General features: G+C 46.3%; 2 protein-coding genes across 4 annotated transcripts in view; both read right to left on the bottom strand.

The window, feature by feature from the left end:
• LOC112214747 (regulator of G-protein signaling 12) overlaps nt 1-11,488 on the bottom strand; it is an 82,170-nt gene extending 70,682 nt beyond the window's left edge. Inside the window, exons 1-2 of the mRNA XM_024373737.2 lie at nt 11,304-11,488; nt 7,611-9,581 (exon numbers count right to left, since the gene is read on the bottom strand). Coding sequence (XP_024229505.1) covers nt 7,611-9,488 — 1,878 coding nt within the window. The 5' untranslated portion in view covers nt 9,489-9,581; nt 11,304-11,488. The remainder of the gene's footprint in view (nt 1-7,610; nt 9,582-11,303) is intronic.
• A 5,809-nt stretch (nt 11,489-17,297) lies between these two features.
• On the bottom strand, nt 17,298-20,023 carry LOC112214746 (myb/SANT-like DNA-binding domain-containing protein 1). Of its 3 annotated transcripts, XM_024373735.2 has the most exons (4): nt 19,801-20,023; nt 19,402-19,702; nt 18,847-19,134; nt 17,298-18,471 (listed from the first exon to the last, which is right to left on the bottom strand). In XM_024373735.2, the coding sequence occupies exons 2-4, from the start codon at nt 19,659-19,661 to the stop codon at nt 18,171-18,173; spliced, it is 849 nt and encodes a 282-aa protein (XP_024229503.1). In that variant the 5' UTR covers nt 19,662-19,702; nt 19,801-20,023; the 3' UTR covers nt 17,298-18,170. The 3 variants fall into 3 exon arrangements, with proteins under 3 accessions (XP_024229503.1, XP_024229502.1, XP_024229504.1); XM_024373734.2 differs by having other exon boundaries at nt 19,402-20,022; XM_024373736.2 differs by having other exon boundaries at nt 19,408-20,022.
• Between the last annotated feature and the right edge of the window lie 590 nt (nt 20,024-20,613).

Genomic DNA, 20,613 nt, shown 5'->3' with positions numbered 1-20,613 from the left:
TTTTAAATCTCTGTACCCCACACATACAATTATCAGTCAAGCAGTGAATTTCAAACACAGATTCAACCACAAAGACCTGGGAGGTTTGCCAATGCCTCACAAAGAAAAGCACCTAATGGTAGATGGGTAAAAAGAAGAAAAAAGCAGACATTGAATAACCCTTTGAGCATTGTGAAGTTATTAATTAGATATTGGGTAGTGTATCCATACACCCAGTCATTACAAAGCCACAGGTGTGCTTCCTAACTCAGTTGCCGGAGAGGAAGGAAACTGTTTAGGAATTACATTATGAGGCCAATGGTGACTTTAAAACAGTTACAGAGTTTAATAGCTGTGATAGAAGAAATGTCAAGGCTGTGGGTAACTGGTGAAAGGAGTCAGGCGCAGGAGAGCTGAGATGCGTGGACAAGGTATTTAATACAAGATAACACCAGTATAAACACATAGTATAGTAGTATACCATAGTATAAATACTATGGTGCGGGAAAAATACCGGTACCACGAAATAAACAGGCATAATAACAAAACCCGGGACAAAATACCAGCCGTCAGTAACAGCCTGAACAATAAAACAAACATGCACACAAACATGGGACTAAACCAGAGGGTTAAATAATGAACATGTAATGGGGAAATTGAAACCAGGTGTGTAGAAAACACAAAACAAACACAAAACACAAAACAAATGGAAAATTAAAAGTGGATCGGCGATGGCTAGAAGGCCGGTGTCGTCGACCGCCGAGCGCCGCTCGAACAAGGAGAGGGACCGACTCCGGGCGAAGTCATGACAGTACCCACCCCTTGACACGCAGCTCCAGCAGTGCGCAGACACCGGCCTCTGGAACGACCCGGAGGGCGAGGTGCAGGGCGATCCGGATGGAGACGGTGGAACTCCCACAGCATCGAAGGGTCCAATACATCCTCCACCGGCACCCAGCAGCTCTCCTCCGGACCGTACCCCTCCCACTCCACGAGGTACTGAACGCCCCTTGCCCGATGCCTCGAGTCCTGTATGGATCGGACTGCATACTCCGGGGCCCCCTTGATGTCCAGAGGGAGCGGAGGGACCTCCCGCACCTCAGACTCCTGGAGTGGACCAGCCACCACCAACCTGAGGAGAGACACATGGAACGAGGAGTTTATACGGTAATCTGGGGGAAGCTGTAAACTGTTACAAACCTCGTTCACTCTCCTCAGGACATTGAATGGCCCCCCAAACCACGGGCCCAGCTTCAAGGCAGGGCAGGTGGAGGGTCGAGAGCCAGACCCAGTCCCCCGGTACGAACACTGGGGCCTCACTGGGGTGGCGGTCTGCGCTGGCATTCTGATGCCTCACGGCCCGCTGAAGGTGCACATGAGCGGCGTCCCATGTCTGCCCTGAGTGCCTAAACCAGTCCTCCACCGCAGGAGCCTCGATCTAGCTCTGATGCCATGGCGCCAGAACCGGCTGGTACCCCAGTACGCACTGGAAGGGGGAAGAGGTTGGTAGAGGAGTTGCGTAGCGAGTTCCGGGCCATCTCTGCCCAGGGTATGAACGCCGCCCACTCCCCCGGCCGGTATTGGCAATAAGACAGCAGAAACCTCCCCACATCATGGTTTACTCTCTCCACCTGCCCGTTACTCTCGGGGTGAAAACCTAAGGTAAGGCTGACCGAGACCCCATAGACGTTCCATGAACGCCCTCCAGACCCTTGACGTGAACTGGGGACCTCAATCAGATACTATGTCCTCAGGCACCCCATAGTGCAGGAAGACGTGTGTGAACAGGGCCTCCACAGTCTGTAGGGCCGTAGGGAGACCGGGCAAAGGTAGGAGAGGGCAGGACTTAGAAAACCGATCCACAACGACCAGGATCATGGTGTTACCCTGTATGGGAGGAAGATCCGCCAGGAAGTCCACCGACAGGTGCTACCGCGGCCGTTGTGGAATGTGTAAGGGTTGTAACTTCCCTCTGGGCAGGTGCCTAGGGGCCTTGCACTGGGCGCACACAGAGCAGGAGGAAACATAAACCCTCACATCCTTAGCCAAGGTGGACCACCAGTACCTCCCTCTAAGACAGCGCACTGTCCGACTGATGCCAGGATGACCAGAGGAGGGTGACGTGTAGGCCCAATAGATCAAACGGTCAAGAACAGCAAACGGAACATACAGACATCCAGCTGGACACTGGAGGGGAGTGGGCTCTGTACGTAACGCCCGCTCGATGTCCGCGTCCAGCTCCCACACTACCAGTGCCACCAGGCAAGAAGCCGGGAGTATGGAAGTGGGATCCATGGACCGCTCCTCTGTGTCATACATCCGGGACAGTGCATCTGCCTTCGCGTTCTGGGAACCTGGTCTGTAGGACAGGGTGAAGACAAAACGGGTAAAGAACATGGCCACCTTGCCTGGCGAGGGTTCAGTCTCCTCGCCGCGCAGATGTACTCCAGGTTGCGGTGGTCCGTCCAGATGAAAAAAGGGTGTTTAGCCCCCTCAAGCCAATGTCTCCATGCCTTCAAAGCCTTGACAACAGCCAACAGCTCCCGGTCCCCCATGTCATAGTTTCGTTCCGCCGGGCTGAGCTTCTTCGAAAAGAAGGCACAAGGAGCTTTGGTGGCGTATCCGAGCGCTGAGAGAGCACGGCTCCTATCCCAGCCCCGGACACGTCCACCTCCACTATGAACGCCAAAGAGGGATCCGGATGAGCCAGCACCGGAGCCGAGGTAAACAGAGCCCTCAGGTGACCAAAAGCCCTGTCCGCCTCAGCCGATCACTGCAAACGCACCGGTCCCCCCTTCAGCAGTGAGGTAATGGGAGCCACTACCTGACCAAAACCCCGGATAAACCTCCGGTAGTAGTTGGCAAACCCTAAAAACCACTGCACTTCCTTTACCGTGGTGGGAGTCGGCCAATTACGCACGGCTGAAATGCGCTCACTCTCCATCTCCACCCCTGAAGTGGAAATGCAGTACCCTAGAAAGGAGACGGGCTGTTTAAAGAACAGGCACTTTTCAGCCTTGACGTACAGGCTCCAAAAGTGACCAAGAACCCTACGTACCAGGGACACGTACTCGGCACGCATCGCAGATTATATCAGAATGTCGTCGATATACACCACTACACCCTGCCCGTGCAGGTCCCGGAAAATCTTGTCTACAAAGGCCTGGAAGACTGACGGAGCATTCATCAACCCATACGGCATGACGAGGTACTCATAGTGCCCTGAGGTGGTACTAAATGCCGTCTTCCACTCGTCCCCCTCCCGGATACACACCAGGTTGTAAGCGCTCCTGCTTCCTGAGAAGCCCGCCCCGTGCATTGACTCACTGGCGATGAGAGGTAGCGGGTAACTGTACCGCAGTGTTTTGGTTGATGCCTCGACAGTCAATACATGGGTGCAGACCTCCATCCTTCTTCTTCACAAAAAAGAAACTCGAGGAGGCAGGTGAAGTGGAGGGCCAAATGTACCCCTGCCCCAGAGATTCTGAGACATATGTTTCCATAGCCGCCATCTCCTCTTGCGACAGGGGATACACGTGACTCCTGGGAAGTGCTGTGTCTACCAGGATATTTTTCGTACAATCCCCCCGTCGATGGGGTGGTAATTGAGTCGCCTTCTTTTTACAGAAGGCAAGAGACAAATCGGCATATTCAGAGGGGATGAGCACGGTGGAGACCTGATCTGGAATTTGCACCGTAGTAGCACTGATGGAAACCACTAAACACCTCCCTGAGCACTTTCGTGACCACCCCGAGAGAGCCCTCTGTTGCCACAAAATAGTGGGGTCATGACAGGCCAACCAGGGTAGGCCCAGCACCACGGGAAACGAAGGAGAATCAATAAGGAAGAGACTGACTCTCCCCTTGTGATCCTCCTGCGTAACCATGCCCAGTGGAACGGTGGCCTCCCTAATTAGCCCTGACCCTAATGGTCGACTATCTAGGGAGTGCACAGGGAAGGGCATATCCACAGGAACAATGGGGATCCCTAAACTATGGGCAAATGATATGTCAATAAAATTCCCAGCTGCGCCTGAATCTACGAGTACCTTATGCTGGGAATTCGGGGAAAACTCAGGAAAATGAATAAACAAAAACATGTGAGCAACAGGGGGCTCTGGTTGAGCCTGGTGCCGACTCACCTGGGGTGACACGAGAGTGCCCTGCCTGCTGCCTCGACTCCCAGAGGAACCTCCCCAGCACCTACCGGCAGTGTGCCCTCTGCGGCCACAGATGGTGCATGGAATGGCCGCTCCTCCGGTCGCCCTAAGTGCAGCACCTCCCAGCTCCATGGGCGTCGGAGCAGTGGTGCTGGGGGATGGAACCGACAGACCCCGATCTGGATGTCCGCGGGTAGCCAGCAGGTTATCCAGCCGGACGCCCTCGCGCAGACTGCACCGGTAGTGATCAATCAGGGCCCTGTCGTTCCATCCCGCACCGGCGGCCAGGGTTCGGAATTCCAACGCAAACTCCTGTGCGCTCCTCATCCCCTGCCTCAGGTGGATGAGACGTTCACCCGCCGCTCTACTCTCAGGCGGGTGGTCAAAGACTGCCCGGAAGCGGTGGGGGAAATCCTCGAAGTGGTCCAACACCGCTTCTTCTTCTCCCTATACGGCGTTGGCCCACTCCAGAGCTTTCCCTGAGAGGCAGGAGACGAGGGCGGCCACGCTCTCACGGCCCGAGGGAGCCGGGTGGACGGTTGCCAGGTAGAGCTCTAGCTGGAACAAGAACCCCTGACAACCCACCGCCGTTCCATCATACTCCCTCGGGAGGGCGAGCCGAATCCCACTGGGCCCGGGTGAAGGAGGGGTGAGTGATGGTGAGACTGGTGGTGCTGGTGGAGACGCTGGAGGGACTCCTCTTCTCTCCCAGCACTCCATGGTTTGTAGAACACGATCCATGGCGCTGCCGAGATGCTGTAGCATGGCAGCGTGCTGCTGGACTTGCTCCTCAACCCCTGCTGCAGGGGCACCTGCTCCTGCTGACTCCATTCCGAGTAGGTGCGTGTTTCTGTCAAGGCTGTGGGTAACTGGTGAAAGGAGTCAGGCACAAGAGAGCTGAGATGCGTGGACAAGGTGTTTAATACAAGATAACACCAGTATAAACACAATACTATGGTGCGGGAAAAATACCGGCACCACGAAATAAACGGGCGTAATAAAAAAGCAACAAAATACCAGTCGTCAGTAACAGCCTGAACAATAAAACAAACACACACACAAACATGGGGGAAACCAGAGGGTTAAATAATGAACGTGTAATGGGGGAATTGAAACCAGGTGTGTAGAAAATAAAGACAAAACAAATGGATAATGAAAAGTGGATCGGCGATGGCTAGAAGGCCGGTAACGTCAACCGGCGAGCGCCGCTCGAACAAGGAGAGGGACTGACTCCGGCGGAAGTCGTGACAAGAAAACTGTGTATGGATCAACAACATCGTAGTTACTACACAATACTAACCTAACTGACAGAATGAGAAGAAGGAAGCCTGCACAGAATAAAAATATTCCAAAACATGCATCCTGTTTGCAACAAGGCACTAAAGTAATACTGCAAAAAATGTGGCAAAGCAATTAAGCCACTTTTTGTCCTGAATACAAAGTGGGGCAAATCCAATAAAACACATTACTGATTATCACTCTCTCCACTCAAGCATAGTGATGGCTGCATCATGTTATGGGTATGTTTGTAATCGTTAAGGACTGGGAAGTTCTTCCAGGATAAAAAATGAAACAGAATGGAGCTAAGCACAGGCAAAATCCTAGAGGAAAACCTGGTTCAATCTGCTTTCCATCACACTGGGAGATGAATTCACCTTTCAGCAGGACAATAACCTAAAACACAAGGCAAAATCTACACTAGAGTTGCTTACCAAGAAGACAACATCAATCAAATCAAATTGTATTGTTCACAAACACATATTTAGCAGATGTTATTGCGGGTATAGCGAAATGCTTGTTCCTGAATGGCCGAATTAAAGTTTGGACATAAATCTGCTTGAAAATCTATGGCAAGACCTGAAAATGATCTTGCCATAGACAGACCTTGACAGAGCTTGGAGAATTTCGAAAAGAATAATGGGAAAATGTTGCACAATCCAGGTGTGGAAAGCTCTTATAGACTTACCCAGTATTGACTCAGGTGTGAATACTTATGAAAACAAGATATTTCTGTATTTCATTTTCAATAAATTTGCTAAAAAAAATCTAAAAACATGTTTCACTTTGTCATTATGGGGTATTGTGTGTAAATGGGTGAGAAACAAAGTCTGTAACACAACTAAATGTGGAATAAGTCAAGGGGTATGAATACTTTATGAAGGCACTCTATCTACCTCAAATACCTCATACCCCTGCACATCAACTTGGTACTGGTACCCCATATATATAGCCAAGCAGTGGAGGCTGCTGAGGGGAGGACAGCTCATAATAATGGCTGGAACGGAGCACATGGAATGGCATTAAACACATGGAAAGCATATGTTTGATGTATTTGATACCATTACACTAATTCCGCTCCAGCCATTACCACGAGCCCGTCCTCCCCAATTAAGGTGCCACCAACCTCCTGTGTAGCCAAGTTATCGTTACTCATTGTGTATTTATTATTACTTTGCTATTTTCTTTCACCTGCATTGCTGGAAAGGGCCCGTAAGTAAGCATTTCAATGTTAGTCTACACCTGTTGTTAACGAAGAATGTGACGAATATAATTTTATTTACTGTGATAATGGCCAAAATAATGGCCTGCCCAACATATTTATGCATGACTAAGCATGATGGAATGTTCATTTCTTAATTAACTCAGGAACCACACCTGTGTGGAAGCACCTGCTTTCAATAAACTTTGTATCCCACATTTACTAAAGTGTTTCCATTATTTTTGCAGTTACCTGTAAGTAGCCATTTAAGTACTTCTTCCACGGGGAAACTCACTCCCATCACAGTTAAATAGTGAAACAGGGACATCTTGTGGACAATGAGGAGAAGAACAGGAAAAGGCTGTTTGGAACTGAACTTTCTCTGGATGTGGATTTATGACAATGACATCATTGAGGTATACACTAACAGGTGGCTTTTTCAAGCTCAATTCACAGCAGGGAAATGGCTGTTGTGTCAGAGTGAATGGTCTGTCCAACCTCTCAGTGCCTGGCAACTCAACTCCTGCAACTGTTTTATCACTTCCTGTAGAATGTAGATGAACATAAAGCAAACAGAAACACAAAACCAGATGCTAAACAGAAGGGAGCATGCAAATGTATTTTTGTTGCGTTGCACAAAGCAAATATAGGAGCCATCTTAACTTTGGGTTAGGGTTACACCCTGGAAAATTTTACTCTGGGCTCCTGGGTGGTGTAGTGGTCTAAGACACGGCACCTCAGTGTTAGAAGAGTCACTACAGACCCTGGTTTAATTCCAGGCTGTATGACAACTGGCTGTTATTGAGAGTCCCATAGTGTAGTGCATAATTGGCCCAGTGTTGTTAGGGTTTGGCTGGGGTGGGCTGTTGTTGTACATAAGAATTTGTTCTTAACTGACTTGCCTAGTTTGATAAAGGATAAATACATTCAGTAAACACATACAAGCATTGACACATCATGCAACACAACAGCATTCCCTCTTCTTATCTCACCTTGGTATTGGCATCTTTCCTGGGATTTCCATTCAGCAGCTCTCCAGATTCTACTCTCCAGAGTCGTTTGGCCCACTCCTCCCTCTGGGGCAGCAGCATCATGGTCTCTGCTGCCAGGTACCTGTCTGGTGGGATCTGGCTCATGGGGGGTGGCAGAGCGTTGGTGCTACCCACCGTGGCTGGTCCTGACCAGCTGTTAGTGGCCGGTGTTGCCTGGGACTCGGGCTCTCCACCTCGGCCCTTAGGCCACCTCTGCTTAACACTCATAGAGAACCAGCGCTGACTGCTTCTGAAGGAGCCTCCTCCTGTTAGGTTCTCTTTCTGGTTCTTAGCCAGAGGGTACGGTGGTGGCGGGGGCTTGAACTGAAACTCCAACCTGGGAGGAGGACCACCGCATAGGCCGGTTAATGACGCCGGGCCAGGTAGAGATTCAGAAAGGGAATTTGTGCTGCCTGGATTAGGATGGCCATTTAGTTTTAGCCAGCCATTTTGATGAGCTACTATTTGGGTGAGGTCTCCTTCAGCCTGGGGGTAATCCTCCCATGGACAGCTGGGGAGCTGGCCCCCAGGGTCGTTTCCGCGGGCGATGGGGAAATCCCTGTCCGCTCTTTCCTCAGGGGGGGAGGTGTTTCCGATCCCACTGTCTCCGTTGCTGCTGGCGCTGCCATTCTTACCGGTGCTGCTGCGATTCTGTTGCGTGTGGAGGTGGTGGGCTGAGTCTCTGTCCAGCCTGGTTCTAAGCCTCTCCACTGCCTCCCCCATTTCACAGTATAAGACAGATACAAACTGGAGAACGGAGGGGGGAGTGAGGGGGAACTCCAGGCAGCCCTGGGTGTCTGGGTCGGGGGTGCAGTCGAAGCCGAAGCGCCCTGTGATGCCCAGGTGGTCACTGTGGTGGCACAGCTCAGGGTCGATGAAGAAGACGTGGCATGAGGTACTCAGGGGACCGTTCTGGCCAACGTGGCCGCCAGAGATGTGTGCAGTGGTGACCAGACAAAAGAAGCGCCTGTCCTCGGAACACACCAGGCCCAGGACAAGGTTCTCGGCAGGGAAGGCGGCCAGGACGGCTCCTGTGTCATCACAGAGGCGGACGCAGTCGAACATGATCTTCATCATCACCAGCGTGTGGGTCTCCTGCTCTGTGCCCATATGTCTGATACACCCGCGGATCACCTGTAGGCAGTCGTCCTCTGAGCCGTGTCTGGACAAGGCCAATATCAGTTCAGTAGAGCCCAGGTAGCCCACCACCATGGCTGTGTTCAGAATACTCCAGTCTCGATTCACATCATCCTCCTGCTCGTTGAAAACAGAGTCGCCGTCTGCTACTCGGGCGGTTTCCTCCGCAGACAGGAAGACAGGCTGAGTTTTGGAGTTCGAAGGCTGGAACCAGTGGGACATGTCAGGTTCTGACACAGGTCGTGGATTAGCTGGGGTGGCATTTACGGAGTTAGAGGACAAGTTGCCAGAGTGGGCTGAAACAGTACGAAAAACTCCCCCCTTCTGAAAAAGCTCCTTTCCCTCTGTTCTAGAAATCCTTAACTCCTCGTCGCTGGAGGATAGGTCCACCAAGGGCCCACTCCCGACAAGCACCACCAACCGTAAAGGGCCTTTACAGGTGCCAATCAACTGCACCACAGCCTCATGGGATGCCTTTGCCACATCAGTTCCATTGACGCTCACTATACGATCCCCCTGCTTCAGTCCTACATGGTCTGCAGGGCTGCCCTCCAATATTCCACTCAAGAGGCACGGGCCTTGTCCCGATAAGGTAAACCCGTATCCTACACGTCCTCGAACAACCTCAACCCGTCTGACTTCATGAGGAGAGGTCAAATCCAGACGCCTCCGCGCCCCTTCAGCCTGTCCCGGCATCCTCATCCTGAATGTGGCCGTTTTTTCAGATGCAGAGCGTTGGAACCGAATGTCACTCTGGAGTGGTATCTTTTTAGTGCCAACACTGAAGTGTAAACACTAAAAGTGGACAAGAGAGAGAGATTTAAGCTGAGTGAGATACAGTGTATCAAATAATGATTAGGCATAGGCCTACTGTAACATTATTTTTAACAAACAAACTGTAACACTTATCATGTGATATCATTATGGTACACAACATATTTTTTGTTATACAATGTATAAACTAAATAATAATGGTGTGATACAATGTATTGTGCACAAAAGCCATAAAATATATTTCCCCTTTATTTTAGAAACATTCACTGTTTTAAGTTCCTCGGCGTACACATCACAGACAAACTGAATTGGTCCACCCACACAGACAGCATCGTGAAGAAGGCGCAGCAGCGCCTCTTCAACCTCAGGAGGCTGAAGAAATTCGGCTTGTCACCAAAAGCACTCACACACTTCTACAGATGCACAATCGAGAGCATCCTGTCGGGCTGTATCACCGCCTGGTACGGCAACTGCTCCGCCCACAACCGTAAGGCTCTCCAGAGGGTAGTGAGGTCTGCACAACGCATCACCGGGGGCAAACTACCTGCCCTCCAGGACACCTACACCTCCCGATGTCACAGGAAGGCCATAAAGATCATCAAGGACAGCAACCACCCGAGCCACTGCCTGTTCACCCCGCTACCATCCAGAAGGCGAGGTCAGTACAGGTGCATCAAAGCTGGGACCGTGAGACTGAAAAACAGCTTCTATCTCAAGGCCATCAGACTGTTAAACAGCCACCACTAACATTGAGTGGCTGCTGCCAACACACTGACTCAACTCCAGCCACTTTAATAATGGGAATTGATGGGAATTGATGTAAAATATATCACTAGCCACTTTAAACAATGCTACCTAATATAATGTTTACATACCCTACATTATTCATCTCATATGTATACGTATATACTGTACTCTATATCATCTACTGCATCCTTATGTAATACATGTATCACTAGCCACTTTAACTATGCCACTTGGTTTACATACTCATCTCATATGTATATACTGTACTCAATATCATCTACTGTATCTTGCCTATGCCGCTCTGTACCATCACTCATTCATATATCTTTATGTACATATTCTTTATCCCCTTACACTTGTGTCTATAAGGTAGTAGTTTTGGAATTGTTAGCTAGATTACTTGTTGGTTATTACTGCATTGTCGGACCTAGAAGCTCAAGCATTTCGCTACACTCGCACTAACATCTGCTAACCATGTGTATGTGACAAATACATTTTGATTTGATTTGATTTTTGTAAAGAAAATACTGTAAAATGTCATTCTGCAGCAATAATGCTGCACACTAAAACAATCTCCAATTTTTTTAACGAAAATATATACATGAGTTGTTATAGTTTAAGCAGACAAGTGTGGGTTGAAGAGACCATTTAGCCTCGTTCCATGTCAGCGTGCAAATGAACCATCTCCTTGCCAAAGAGTAGACAGCGCCAGCTGGCCCCCTTCTCGAGAACCGTTCAATCAATGCACGAGCATTCAAGCGAGACGTTTGTTAAAGAAACATGCTCGAGCGCCTTGATTTGGTTTCGTTTGACATCGTTTCTCTACCGCTCTTAGTTAAATGTTTACAAAACAGCAGACTAGTTCGGCATTGTCCATCGAAATACAACAAAACAAAATATAGCCTTGCTAAAATATTTCCTAGTATTAAATGTAAAGTAGTCTCCAAAACTCTCGACGTCTAGATATAATGTTGCCAGTGCTGAGACTGAAATTACCGTTTAAAAGCTTCATGAAGTCAGTTTAAAGGTTGCATACTCCCAACAGTCCAAACTAGTTAGAAATCCACACGTGCGTAGTTTCCGTAACATAACTTATATTTTCCAAAGTTTCCCTCCGGTATTATGGTATTCCATTTACCACGGATGACAAACTCCACCCGCCTCCATTCATTGTTGGGGAATACAAAGCGTCTTTCATAGTAACCATGACATCGTTTTCAGAGCACGTGATTTCTTACGCCAATCCCCCTGTCTGAGAGCTCAATATTCAAATATTTGCGGTGATCCTATTGGTTCTGATCATCTGAAATTGATAGCCTAAATAAAAACATTGTTGATGTTGTTCAGGTCACATTTCAAACACATATTTATTACCAACATGCGCTAATTTACACTTCACTAAGCATGACAAATAACTATGCAGATGTAGCCTAAATGGCTATTAAATGCAACCAGCACAAAATTAATAATGTACATATAACAAGCTAATTAACATGACAGGATGAATTACACCTCTCAAGAGGTGATAATTTGTTGCATCCTGCCAGGAAAGAAAAACAACAACAAAAAAACAGTGAATTATGGTCAAAATGCTGCAAGGTCGCAATAGGAGTGAGTCACATGGTCCTTTTGCACACCACAGTCAAATAGACACAGTGAGTCAGTCAATGGAAACAGTGAAAGCCGAGAAGTTTTATGCATGTTTAGGCCTACTAAAACCCTGGACAAAAACCTTAGGCCTTGTAAGATAGTGAAGTGATAGATAGTCATTTGAATCGAATAAGCAGGCTATTGATATTTTTATTTTATTTTTCTGTATATTATTTAGCTGTTTTCACAAATGTAAAATGCAAAGCCTATATGTGGCGAAACTACATTCAACTCCCTTCTATTTAATTCCATGGTTTCACATAAGAGAGCACTTCAAGACAATGCAGTTTTAAGTGAGTTAATGGAACTGTCATCTCAAATTATCCACAACACTAACCATTTCCTAGATTTGTCTAATTAGGATGTCTTGCACTTTCAATCGCTCAATGTGATCCAAAAAAATGGTTTTAACAACATATATTGTATTTCCCTTCCCTCTGAATGAGGACTTTTTCAGTCAAGGCACTAGCTGCCATTTCAGATATATCACATGCAGATACACTACTGTTGAAAAGTTTGGGGTCACTTAGAAATGTCCTTGTTTTTGAGAGAAAAGCACATTTTTTGTCCATTAAAATAACATAAATTGATCAGAAATACAGTGTAGACATTGTTAGTGTTGTAAATGACTATTGTAGCTGGAAACGGCTGATAATTAATGGAATATCTACATAGGCGTACAGAGGCCCAATATCAGCAACCATCACTCGTGTGTTCCAATGGCACGTTGTGTTAGCTAATCCAAGTTTATCATTTTAGAAGGCTAATTGATCATTAGAAAACCATTTTGTAATTATGTTAGCACAGTTGAAAACTGTGGTGCTGATTAAAGAATCAATAAAACTGGCCTTCTTAGACTAGTATCTGGAGCATCAGCATTTGTGGGTTCGATTACAGGCTCAAAATGGCCAGAAACAAAGGTCTTTCTTTTGAAACACGTCAGTCTATTCTTGTTCTGAGAAATGAAGCCTATTCCATGCGAGAAATTGCCAAAAACCTGCAGATCTCGTACAATGCTGTGTACTACTCCCTTCACAGAACAGAGCAAACTGGATATAACCAGAATAGAGAGGACACGTGTACACTAGATTGTCTAGTTTGAGAAACAGACAAGTCCTCAACTGGCAGCTTGGTTAAATAGTAGCCGCAAAAAAACAGTCTCAACGTCAACAGTGAAGAGGTGACTCCGGGATTCTGGCCTTCTAGGTAGAGTTGCAAAGAAAAAGCCATATCTCAGACTGGCCAATAAAAAGAAAAGATTAAGATTGGCAAAATAACACAGACACTTGACAGAGGAAGATTGGGGAAAAAAGTGTTATGGACAGACTAATATAAGTTTGAGGTGTTCGGATCACAAAGAAGAACAATCGTGAGACACATACAAAATTAAAAGATGCTGAAGGAGTGCTTGACGCCATCTGTCAAGCATGGTGAAGGTAATGTGATGGTCTGGGGGTGCTTTGGTGGTGGTAAATTGGGAGATTTGTACAGGGTAAAAGGGATCTGATCTCTTTGGAAGAAGGAAGGCTAGCATTCCATTTTGCAACGCCATGCCATACCCTGAGGACAGTGCTTAATTGGAGCCAATTTCCTCCTACAACAGGACAATGGCCCAAAACACAGCTCCAAACAATACAATAACTATTTAGGGAAGAAGGAGTCGGCTAGTATTCTGTCTATAATGGAGTGGCCAGCACAGTCACTGGATCTCAACCCTATTGAGCTGTTGTGGGAGCAGCTTGACCGTATGGTACGTAAGAAGTGCCCATCAAGCCAATCCAACTTGTAGGAGGTGCTTCAGGAAGCATGGGGGGAAATCTCTTCAGATTACATCAACAAATTGACAACTAGAATGCCAAAGGTCTGCAAGGCTGTAATTGCTGCAAATGGAGGATTCTTTGACGAAAGCAAAGTTTAAAGGACACAATTATTATTTCAATTAAAAATAATTATGTATTACCTTGTCAACGTCTTGACTATATTTCCTATTCATTTTGCAACTAATTTCATGCATGTTTTCATGGAAAACAAAGACATTTCTACGTGACCCCGAACTTTTGAACTGTAGTGTAGATGTAGGATCTTAATTTGAGCCAGTTTGCTACAGCAGGAAAATAATCCTGCAGCAACAGAAAATGTGAATGGTGTGGATTATATTTCATGCACTTTAAGGGTTGATACATTTTCATAAGGGAAAATCAAGTCTGCCATTTGAAAGTGGAAATTCAGAAGCCTTTTAAAACCTCAAATACACTACAAGTTAAACATGTCTGTCATGTCCTGACTTTAGTTCCTTTGTTATGTTTCTTGTTTAAATTGGTCAGGGTGTGAGTTGGGGTGGGCATTCTATGTGTTGTTCTAGTTTTGGTTGTCTATGTGTTTGGCCTGGTATGGTTCTCAATCAGAGGCAGCTGTCAATCGTTGTCTCTGATTGAGAACCATACTTAGGTAGCCTGTTTTTCCCACTTGTTTTGTGGGTAGTTGTTTTCTGTTTTGTGTATTTGCACTTTACAGGACTGTTTCGTTCACTCTCTTTGTTGTTTTGTTATTCAGTGTTCAGTTGATTTATTAAATATTAACATGGACACATACCACGCTGCGCATTGGTCCGATCTTGACTACTCTTCCTCAGATGACGAGGAGAATCGTTACAACGTCCTGCATCGCAAATAAGTTCTCAGGATGATCAAATTAAGATCCTACATCTGTAGTATGTTTTGTTACACATTATACAGTACCTGTCAAAAGTTTAGACACACCTTCTTATTACCAGGTTTTTCTTTATTTTTACTGTTTTCTACATTGTAGAATAGTGATAGACACTAATGGTGAAGACATCAAAACTATGAAATAACACATTGAATGTAGTAACCAAAAAAGTGTCAAAAAATCTAAATATATTTTATATCAGAGATTCTTCAAAGTAGCTACCCTTTGACTTGATGACAGCTTTGCATACTCTTTGCATTCTCTCAAGCCTACTTCACGGGGTAGTCACTTGGAATGCATTTCAATTAACAGGTGTGCCTTGTTAAAAGTTAATTTGTGAAATGTATTTACTTCTTAATGCATTTGAGCCAATCAGTTGTGACAAGGTAGTGGTGGTATACAGAAGATAGCCCTACTTGGTAAAAGACCAAGCCCATATTATGGCAAGAACAGCTCAAACAAGCAAAGAGAAACGACAGTCCATCATTACTTTAAAACATGAATGTCAGTCAACCCGGTCAGTCAATTTTTCAGTCGCAAAGACCACCAAGCGCTATGATGAAACTGGCTCTCATGAGGACCGCCTGTCACGACTTCCACCGAAGTTGGCTCCCCTGCCTGTTCGGGCGGTGCTCGGCGGTCGTCGTCACCGTCCTACTAGCCGCTACCGATCCCTTTTTCGTTTGTCTGTTGGTTTTGTCTTATTAGTTTCACCTGTGTGTATTTTGGTTTAATTAGCTTCCCTATATGTAGTAGTTTGACCCGCCCTTGTTTTGTGCGGGATTGTTTTTTGTTACTCTGTTGGTTGTGGTTTTCATGTTTGTATTCTCCGGACTGTTTGGTCCTGTGTTTGGGCTGGTCTGTTTTATGCGCCCTGTATGTTGGCGAGACCGTTTTTTGGCCGGAGAATAAATCAAGATTTACTGAACCCTGCTCTATGCGCCTGATTCCAACCCACCACTCCTAGTATGCTGTGACACCGCCACAGCAAAGGAAGACCCTGAGTTACCTCTACTGCAGAGGATAAGTTCATTAAAGTTACCAGCCTCAGAAATTGCAGCCCAAATAAATGCTTCACAGAGTTCAAGTAACAGACACATGTCAACATCTACTCCAAATGTGCGATTTTTGGTTCCAACAGCCATGTCCTTGTGAGACGCAGAGTAGGTGAACGGATGATCATGGTTGCTACCATGTTGTGTGTTCATGTGTTGCTGCCATGCTATGTTGTTGACCTTAGGTCTCTCTTTATGTAGTGTTGTGGTGTCTCTCTTGTCGTGATGTGTTTTGTCCCCGCAGGAGGCCTTTGCCGTCATTGTAAATAAGAATTTGTTCTTAACTGACTTGCCTAGTTAAATAAAGATTAAATAAAATTAAAATTAAAATCTCTGCATGTGTGGTTCCCACCGGGAAGAATGGAGAAGGAGGTGTGATGGTGTGGGGGTGCTTTACTGGTGACACTGTTTGTGATTTATTTAGATTTGAAGGCATACTTAACCAGCATGGCTACCACAGCATTCTGCAGTGATACGCCATCCCATCTGGTTTACATTTAGTGGGACTGTCATTTATTTTTCATCAGGACAATGACTCAACACACCTCCAGAATGTTACTGTCAGACCGGGTGTTATATGTGGAGGATGAGGGCTACAGTAGATATCTCAGATAGGGGGTAGTGAGGCCTAAGAGGGTTTTATAAATAAGCATCAACCAGCGGGTCTTGCGACGGGTATACAGAGCTGACCAGTTTACAGAAGAGTGTATATATAGAGTGCAGTAATGTGCCCTATAAGAGCATTGATTGCAAATCTAATGGCCGAATGGTAAAGAATATCTAGCCACTCAAGAGCACCCTTACCTGCCAATCTATAAATTACGTCTCCGTAATCTAGCATGGGTAGGATGATCATCTGAATCAGGGTTAGTTTGGCGGCTGGGGTTAAAGAGCAGCGATTACAATAGAGGAAACCAAGTCTAGATTTGAACTTTAGCCTGCAGCTTTGTGCTGAGAGAAGGACAGTGTATCGACTAGCCATACTCCCAAGCAATTGTATGAGGTGACTACCTCAAGCTCTAAACCCTCAGAGGTAGTAATCACACCTGTGGGGAAAGGGGCATTGTTTTGGAGGTGTTCAGAACAAGGTTAAGGGCAGAGAAAGCTTGTTGGACACTAAGAAAGCTTTTTCGTAGAGCGTTTAACATAAAATCCGGGGAGGGGCCAGCTGAGCTCTGCTGTTTATGTAAATTGAGAAAAGTGTGGGGCCTAGGATCGAGCCTTGGGGTACACCCTTGGTGACAGGCAGTGGCTAAGACAGTAGATGCTCTGACTTTATCAAGGCAAAGGGTGGCTACTTGGAAGAATCTAAAATCTAAAATATATTTTGATTTGTTTAACACTTTTTTGGTAGGAAATAGGAAAAATAAAGAAAAACCCTTGAATGAGCAGGTGTGTGCAGACTTTTGACTGGTACTGTATGTTATCATTTAATATGATGTGTTATTGTTTGGAGATCATATCACATTACAGTACACACAGTGTGAATGCTGACTTTATGTCGGCTACATTATGACAATATTTAGGATGAAAGGGAGACAAGATTGTATCAGGAATAGTTGAAAGAGACAAAAAATGACAACAGAACATATGTTTTTATTTCAGTCATACATTTCAAACAAGTAGGCTATGCTAGTTGGAAGATGCATACACCATAGCAGGACACACATTAAAAAATAAGTGATACAACACCAAATGCCCATGCCTTTTGTCATTAAAATATAGAATTTGTGGACAAACGTTGTCTTTTGTTAATGTGAATAAGCACAGTATTTTCCTAGCTTGTAGATATCGCTCAAAACGATCAATGAATGGTGGAACTTGTCTTAAAGCAGCCTCAGCCATACACCTCTGAACCCTCATGCCTGACCTCTCACTCTCTCACAGCAACCACTAGATAGCCATGCTAGAAAGGACAAAACCGGCCTCAGCACTGATGAGCAAGTTGCTTTTTCCTCTCTCTGCCATTGAGCATTCAGGTCAGGGGTAAGATTAGGGTGAGATTGACATTATTTACTCTCAATCAGTTGTTAAAAAGTGCCATACACCAGGTGAAGCATAGCCATATTATAGCATATAACACATAGGCATGTAGCATATAACACATAGCCATGTAGCATATAACACATAGCCATGTAGCATATAACACATAGTCATGTAGCATATGGCATTTATTTTCTAGCATAGCCATATAGTGAGCACCACCGGGATGCAATTTCGATACAGCTATGTCTTTTCGTAGCAGGTTAGGAGAACTTACGCAGCAGGTTAGGATAATTAATGTAGCAGGTTAGGATAATTAGGTTAAGGTTAGGGAAAGGGTTAGGTTTTAGGGTCAGCAGAAATGCTCACCTAACCTGCTACGAAAAGTCACTTGTATCAAAGTGGCGTGTTTTTAGGGAGTCCTGACCACCACCACCACCCTCCTTGACCCCTCACTCTGGACCCTTCATCCCTGGCCTGGCTCTTTGACCCCAGGCTGGGCAGCAGCACCCCAGGCTGGCGTAGGGGTCGTCAGTGGCTGGATCATCTTCTCCAGCAGGTTCATCATGCGCTCCTGGAGCTGCAGGCTCTGGACCTGGAGGAAGTTCTGCTGGTGCATGACGCGGCGCACCTCGCGGCACGTCTCCTCCACCGCCCGGCTCACCTTCCGCTGCTCCTGCAGCATAGCCTCCATCACCTTCAGCTTCCGCCGCTTCAGAGACAGGTGCTGGTGCACTTTCTTCCTCTTGGCCGGCGCCGGGTGGGAACTGGACAGAAAGGGATTTTGTTAGTTAAAGCAATGATAATGACATCATTTAGAGAGAGAGTTATACAAGCATTCAAGAGTTCTGTATGTAGGGCCATTTTCGATCAAACTTGGTAAAGCGGTTTCACTACAAAATAATGTGAAATTAGGCAGTTTAGCTCAATACCTCAGCTTGATACCCCCCCTCTCTCTCTCTCTCTCTCTCTTTCTCTCTCTCTCTATCTCTCTTTCTCTCTCTTTCTCTCTCTCTCTCTCTCTCTCTCTCTTCTCTCTCTCTCTCTCTCTCTCTCTCTCTCTTTCGCTCAGGAGGTGTCCTCTTTTTCTTTCTCTCTCTCTGTTTCCTCATTTGAAGCCCAATATTTAAACATGGCCTTACTCGGGACAGGGAAGTCCAGAGTGCAGGCTGCCAGAGCTCTCCCATCCAATCAGGTCCTTCCTCATCTCCATCTCGTCCGAGGAGCCTGTGTACTCCGGAAGGAAGCCCGTGGGGAGGCCCTCTGCATGGGACATTGAGGCCTCTGTGGAGGTGGAGGGGCCAGGAGACTGGAGCTCAAACGAGTTCATAGTCCCATTGTCGTCAGTCTTGGTGAGGAGCTTCTCTATTGCTTTGTAGTACGGCCAGTCGGGTGTCCCACCGCTCCCATTGGTTGTGCACTTCATTTTCCTGTCAAATAAGGAGTTAAGGATGGTATATATTGGTTTGGGTAAAGTAGGTGACATAAGAAGTCTGGGTTTCTAAGTATCATAGCAGCCTGTATTGAGTTCTAGTTATGCAGGATGCTCTGACACCTGTGGAGTTACATTTCAACATAGCCTACTTCAGTTCTTTCTGGATATTAAAGTGCATTCATACAATACAAGATTTTTATGGATTTATGTTGCCACCTTTTTCAACCCCCACCCCCCAAAATAAATAGAAGGTATTTCTTACACTTGCCTGTACTGGAAAGACATGTTGGTGATTTTCATCTTTATCTCCTCCCGGTGGCGTTGTTCTCCAGTGAGCTCAAAGAACCTCTGGGCCATCTTCTCGTAGATCTTGGCGTTCCTCTTACATTTCTTCAGCTCGGCGACATTCTGTTCCCATACATACAGAAGCCCCTTCATCTCTGCATCGGTCCAGTTTCGGGCCCTTCTGTGCTTCTCGCTGTGGCCCGGAATGAGGTAACTAAAACTCTCCTCTGCAGCCATTTTGAAAGCCCTCTCAAAAGCACTCTCTTCCTGTTTTGGTTCTGTAAACAAAAATAGGCCCCAAAAACGGTTTAGTTTGAAGCCCTTCTCTGCTGTCTAGCATTATGTCAGTGGAATGTGGTTGCAAACAGTCACACACCGCTCTGCCTGTGCTGTGCCCTTCCCCCGAGCTTAGCTGAAAGAGGACTCAAAATGGGCCCTAGGGCAGGAGAGGGATCCGGTTAAAAGCTTTTAAATGGAGGAAATCGTCACTGTGATGTCAAGTTGCCCTAGCAACTAGGAGGAGGCCCCTCTTTCTCCCCCCCCCTCTCTTAACCACTCCCTCTCTTTCACTTCCTCTCTCGCTCTCTTGCTCCAATGCCACAACAAAAAGCTTTTAGCTGAAAGGCAATGAGGTATACCAGAGATTACAGGAAAAACCGATTTGAAATATGAGCCTTGGGGGGGAGTAGAGCAAGAGAGCAGGTGTCATTTGTTTCCTTGGTAACAGGCCTTTGGACTGGGCAGGCTGCCAAGATGTAAAGCATTTAAATGCTTTTAATAACAGACAGGGACTGGCTTTTTGCAGTCAAAGTGGTGCAAACAGGAGTATATTACTCTTCACCTGAGGAAAAGACACCTACATTTTTTATCAAAAGCAGCATACTTTGGCAGTGTGTGGATACTATTCTCAATGCACAATTAAATGATATGCAAATTATATGAAAGTGCAGGGGGAACAATTGTATTGAAATGGGTATGTATTGGTAGTTGTAGAGTACATTCAGGGGGGGAGTCAGTGTATTCTAATTATCCAAGACAATGGGAGTCCTGTCAGTAGTTCAGCTTATGTGTGGACAATTGAACACCCTCCCCCACCCACACCACAATATGGACCTTGGCCTGCAAGGGTGAGCTCAGCATGTTATTTCTCTCTCAATTCAATTCAATGGACTTTATTGGCATGGGAAAC

This window comes from Oncorhynchus tshawytscha, linkage group LG15, assembly GCF_018296145.1.
Source record: "Oncorhynchus tshawytscha isolate Ot180627B linkage group LG15, Otsh_v2.0, whole genome shotgun sequence".
Taxonomy (NCBI): Eukaryota; Metazoa; Chordata; class Actinopteri; order Salmoniformes; family Salmonidae; genus Oncorhynchus; species Oncorhynchus tshawytscha.
Note: the sequence above shows the minus strand (reverse complement) of the source record. Positions and strands in the feature narration are given on the sequence as shown.